Source organism: Xyrauchen texanus, chromosome 24, assembly GCF_025860055.1.
Source record: "Xyrauchen texanus isolate HMW12.3.18 chromosome 24, RBS_HiC_50CHRs, whole genome shotgun sequence".
In the NCBI taxonomy this organism is placed as follows: Eukaryota; Metazoa; Chordata; class Actinopteri; order Cypriniformes; family Catostomidae; genus Xyrauchen; species Xyrauchen texanus.
In genome coordinates, this window is record NC_068299.1 from 6,574,197 (window position 1) to 6,580,251 (window position 6,055).

Consider the following 6,055-nt stretch of genomic DNA (forward strand, 5'->3'; position numbering starts at 1 on the left):
ACTGGTTTTCAGTTCCCAACTGAAAGAGTGTATTATTTTTTACTTGACTTGTTATACCACAAATGTTTTTTTTTTTTAACTTAATATCCGTTCATCATGAATCAAAACTCATCAACTTTTTCAATATCTGATGAGAACAGCATATTAAACTCAATTTGTGTGTTTGTGCATATATGTGCAGGGCCAGTTGTGTATGTGTTGGATCTGGCAGACAGACTGATCTCAAAGGCCTGCCCGTTTGCTGCTGCTGGTATCATGGTGGGATCCATTTACTGGACGGCTGTCACATACGGGGCTGTTACAGTCATGCAGGTGGGACATTTGACTCGCAGATGCATTGATTTCATATGTACATGACACTATTTGATTCTAAAACTTACCCCTTTTCCATCTTTCAGGTTGTGGGTCATAAGGAAGGTCTGGATGTAATGGAACGGGCGGATCCTCTCTTCCTGTTGATCGGCCTGCCCACCATCTCAGTTATGCTAATTTTGGGGAAGATGATTCGTTGGGAAGATTACGTGCTCCGCCTGTGGAGGAAATACTCTAATAAGCTTCAGATCCTCAACAGTATCTTCCCAGGTCAGTGGTGACAATACAAACAGTGATTGGTCCAGGTACACACAGTTTTTTTCTGTTTGCATCTAGTCTCTAGACGTTTCTACGTCTCTGGTCACAAGGATTATTTTTAAGCCGTTAAAATGTTCCAAATAATTCACCTTTAAAAAAACATGTTTCGAGACCCTTGCATTCTGTTCCATTCTGTCCAGCTGTTTTTTTTTTAACACAAGTGCATCCTGTGTGAACGCCCCCAATCCTCTTCAATCAGAGTGTTTAACGCCCCAATCCTCTTCAATCAGAGTGTTTAATGCCCCCAATCCTCTTCAATCAGAGTGTTTAATGCCCCCAATCCTCTTCAATCAGAGTGTTTAATGCCCCCAATCCTCTTCAATCAGAGTGTTTAACGGGGTATAGCTAGATTTAATTAGTGTTTAAAAAACACTCTTACTCATCCTTTAATGTGAACACGTAGTCTATATGCAGTATTAATTTAAAATACTTCTTTATTAAAAGAAACACCTGTTTGATAACACATTTATAGTTTTGATTTCTGAGTTTTTATTTTTTTTATAATATGTGGAAAAAATGTATTTGACGTTTCTGTCATTCCACCGTGCGCAGGTCTGTGTCATTATTGTTTTTGAAAAAGTTTCTGGTTTTCATTTTTACTTTTTTATGTTTTTAGTTTAGGTTTACAATATTATATGTAACGCTTTTCAATTAGGTTGTATTTGTTAACATTAGTTAACATGAACTTACAATGAGCAACACTTACAGCACTTATTAAAATCTTTACACAGAAAAGGTTAGTAAGTGATTTTATCACACTAAATTAATGTTAACATGCATATTGTTTGTCCTGTGGCTATTCTTTTAAAACTGAGTATTTTAACAATTGTTCCATTGGAAGTGCCTCTCTGTAACCCAGATTTTTAAATAAAATAAAAAAAAGAGGGACGAGTTGAAATACATTTTTGTTGTAATCAATATTATGCCACAGACGCTGTCGATTGAGCTTAACTTGTATTGACTATGGAATATTTCTTTAATCTCGGTTAATGTTAATTCCAATATAAACTAGCATATTTTTAACATTAAAAGTTTGTTAATATATGTTGTCTATTAACATTAATTAATGCACGATGAACAAAAATTAACTACGATAAACAATTTGTACATTTATAAATGTAAAAATATTGTTATTTCATGATACCTAATGCATTTAATGTTAGCCTAAAGGACCTAATTGTAAAGTGTTATTCATTTTATCTGCCTGTGATGATACTTGATCAGAAACACATGCTCAAAATAATACCATAAAATACCTTATATTATACATATAATACCATAATTACCATGCTAGTTTATTTTTGTGTCGTCCATAGCCCCTCCCCCAGATTTACATGCATTTAAACATCAGGTATGCCGGCGAACTGTGGCTGATACTGTTCCACAAATCAATCAATGAGAAATCATGCTTGAGAAATTATTTAAATCATATCAGCCAACAATGATTGAAAATACGAAAACGTAAGTTATTTTTTGCATGGTTCTGTTTAGTTTTCGTTCGTTTTATAGTGCACATTTAGTGTCTGTATAGTTTTTTTTATTTTTGTTTTAACCCATTTTTGTTTTAGTTAATGAAAATATTTTTCAATGCTAGTTTTTGTCTTCGAATCGTTTTCGTTAACGATTTTTCTCCCCTTTTCTCCCCAATTTTGAATTCCCAATGTGCTCCAAGTCCTCCTGGTGGCGTAGTGACTCGCCTCAATCCGGGTGGCGGAGGACAAATCTCTGTTGCCTCGGTGTCTGAAACCGTCAATCCGCGCATCTTATCACGTGGCTTGTTGAGCACATTACCGTGGAGACCTAGCGCATGTGGAGGCCCTCTCTATTCTCTGCAGCATCCATTTACAACTCGCCATGCGCCCCACCGAGAACGAACCACTTTATAATGACCACAAGGAGTTTACCCCATGTGACTCTACCCTCCCTAGCAACCGGGCCAATTTGGTTGCTTAGGAGACCTGGCTGGAGTCACTCAGCACGCCCTGGCTTCAAACTTGTTAACGATAACCTTTGCACAGGTATTGGCTGTCCAGTGCCGAGGATCCCGGCGGAGGCCAGTCCACTGGCCGATCACGTATCGGCCACACGGATCCTATGCGGTGCCCTCGTTTTCCCCACCATCGCCACCATCGTCGGTAAACTGATGTTCAGCAGTGTCAACTCAAATCTTCAGAGGACTATTCTGGTATGAAAATACTTGTGGAAAAATGATTCCAGTGATGTGCACATGTATCATCATACTGATGACCTTTATATCTTTGTTTCTCTTAGGGTGGCATTGCGTTTGTGGCTATTAAAGGGGCATTCAAGGTTTATTTCAAGCAGCAGCAGTATCTCCGACAAGCTCATCGCAAGATCCTAAATTTCCCAGAGCTGGAAGAGGCCTGAGCTCATCATCACACCCTCTGTCATTCAGTTTTAAAAGCCACTACTGCATCACATTCAGACATTTTCACAGACGCTGGTTTTGGTTTTCTCTTCCGAGAATATGATGATTGCGTTTCGAGTGTTAATTGAGATTCAGCTATGTTTTTTATTTTTTATTTAATCAGACCTGGGAAGTGGTGCGCTAATCATTTTATGGGCTTTGACTTTTTTTTTTTTTTTTTTGAGAAAGAGACAAAAATTATTAAAAGGTTTTATATGATTTAGTGGCCGTTTTTATAATTGATTCAAAATGTCTCAACTGAATCACTATTATTAATAATTTGTGATATGACTTTGATTTAAAGTATGTGGAAATAAAAGTGAAAATGGAGATTTATAGTAAAAAAGGACTTAAAATATTGATCTGTTTCTCTCCTGCAATCATCATATTGCTTCTAAAAACACATGGATTTAAACACTGGAGTCTGTGGAGTATGGATTATTTTATGCTGCCTTTTGTGATTTTGTTTGAGCATCAAAGTTCTGGCCATCATTCACTTGTACTGTATGGACCAACAGAGCTGAGATGTTCTTCTAAAAATCTTAATTTGTTTTCAGCAGAACAAACTCATACACATGTGGGATCACATGAGGGTGAGTAAATGAGCCAATTTTCGTTTTTGGGTGAACCGTTCTTTCAATGATGACGTTCTGTTTTACTCGTGTTAATATTGTCCCCTCATTAATAATTCGACTATTGAATGCATTATACTCTCATTTTAAAGGCAAACATAAATAAAGAAGGTATTTGCTTGTAAGATGCTTATAAAATAGCCTTTCTGTGGTTTTCTTGATAATTTTTCACCCCAAAATGTGAAGGAAAAAAGTATTGTATCAGCATAAGTTATTCCCAGCACTTATAACAATGATGTACACTTCTAATTATACTTTACAGACAAACTTAATGTGTTATATATATATGTATATATATATATATATATATATATATATATATATATATATATGTATATATATACACACAAAAAATTCTTAAAAAGCTGTATTGTCAATATTTCCTTTTGATTTTGGGGTGAAATATGAGCTGAACGTTTCTTGAACAGTTTTTGAATATTAATCTTTTCTCTTGCCTTTACATTCAAGCAAGCGCCCAACTATGTTTTGTTTACATCCATCTTTGTAGTGTTAATGACTGACTTACATTTTTATCATTGAGAAACTATTTGGTTTAGACAGTTAGTATGCCAATGTATTGTGTTCTGTGATCTGTTTTTATTGCTTTTCTCAATTGGGGCCCCTTTAGACCACTTTAAAATTAAAACATTTTGGCATGTGATGCCTCAAAACGGTTTATAGCCCTGTTTTATAATATATATTCCCATAAATAAATGGTCTCATGTGGAGCGAACTATTCGAGTATTAGTGCCCTATTTAGTTACACCAGGACAATATATATATATATATATATATATATATATGTCTTAAAGGCCGTGTAGTCCAGATGGACAATTGTATTTGCCAAATGTTTGTATCTATTTTTGTTTTTCTGAATCTTTCTTTTTGATGACTTCAGATTTATCTAGCAGAGCGTATTTCACCTGTTACTGTGATGTATCTGACATATGTACATGAGAGAAAACATTGTATAAAAACGTACTAGGACCATTTGTTTAAAGGCATATATAGCAGCAGTACACTACAGTTTAAGTTTGTGATCCAATGTGTGGGCTGGATTGCTGTATTTGAAAAACCTTGTGCAATTAACTCACAGGCTTATAATCCGAATTATATATCGGAGTACAATTATTTGTCCATAGTTTAAGCACATCATTAAAAGCTTGTTGTTAGGTACAACATGGACATGCTTACAGGAGACTGAGTTGCTGGAAAAAAGGTTTTTTTTTTCCACATTAACTGTATAACTGGTATTGGCAGCAGACAAGTGTTCTTTGTTGCTTAAATGTCATTTTAATTAAGTTTTTTCACCATGCAATGTTTATAGTTCAAAATGATCTCCATAAGGTCCTTTTGAGTTGTTCAAATGAAGCATAATGCCAAATACAGAAAGTGTTTGTATAAATCATCATCTTGTACAGATACAGCTTCTGAATTTATTGTTTCCTGGTTGATTTATGTAAATATATTTATTTTTCCAATGCTTGACTTTGTGGTGGACAGTTTGAGGTTTTTAAAGAGATAACCTCTCGAGTGCAGAATTAAACCGGCTTAACCCATTGATTAAAAAAATAATTCTTAAGATCAATTTTCTAAAACCTAAATCAAGTCTTTTGGAAGCTACAACTTTACCTAGTTTCTAAAGTTGATATAAACTTCCCTTTTTCAGGACACTGTATTGTAAAGATAATTTAGTAAAAATCCAAATAACTTAACAGATCTTTATTACAATGTTTTCCATGCTTGTTGAATGAACCATAAACAATTAATGATCCTGCACCTGTCGTTAAGAGACAGCTTAGTAAGCTCAGTAAGCAATAAAGGCCACAGTTATAAATACTTGGGACACTAAAGAGACCTTTCTACTGACTCTGAAAAACACCAAAGAAAGATGCCCAGGGTCCCTGCTCATCTGCATGAACATGCCTTAGTCATGCTGCATGGAGGCATGAGGAAGGACAGCTGATCGTCCTCGCAGTGGCAGACCATGTGTAACAACACCTGCACAGGATCGGTACATCCGAATATCACACCTGTGGAACAGTTACAGGATGGCAACAGCAACTGCCCGAGTTACACCAGCAATGCACAATCCCTCCATCAGTGCTGAGAGAGGCTGGACTGAGGGCTTGTAGGCCTGTTGTAAGGCAGGTCCTTACCAGACATCACTGGCAACAACATCGCCTCACATATATAGACGGAATGAGCGTTACACCAAGACCTGTACTCTGGAGCAGGATTGATTTGGAGGTGGAGGGTCAGTCTTGGTCTGGGGCAGTGCGTCACAGCATCATCGGACTGCCTGCAATGACAACAAGCTCAATCTCAACGCTGTGCGTTACAGGGAAGACATCCTCCTCCCTCA

At 36.4% G+C, this 6,055-nt stretch overlaps 1 protein-coding gene across 1 annotated transcript in view; it reads left to right on the plus strand.

The window, feature by feature from the left end:
• LOC127618094 (E3 ubiquitin-protein ligase MARCHF5) overlaps positions 1-5,179 on the plus strand; it is a 29,672-nt gene extending 24,493 nt beyond the window's left edge. Inside the window, exons 3-6 of the mRNA XM_052090340.1 lie at positions 182-312; positions 399-582; positions 2,649-2,815; positions 2,902-5,179. Of these exons, the coding sequence (XP_051946300.1) occupies positions 182-312; positions 399-582; positions 2,649-2,815; positions 2,902-3,018 (599 nt within the window). The 3' untranslated portion in view covers positions 3,019-5,179. The remainder of the gene's footprint in view (positions 1-181; positions 313-398; positions 583-2,648; positions 2,816-2,901) is intronic.
• The last annotated feature ends 876 nt before the right edge of the window (positions 5,180-6,055 follow it).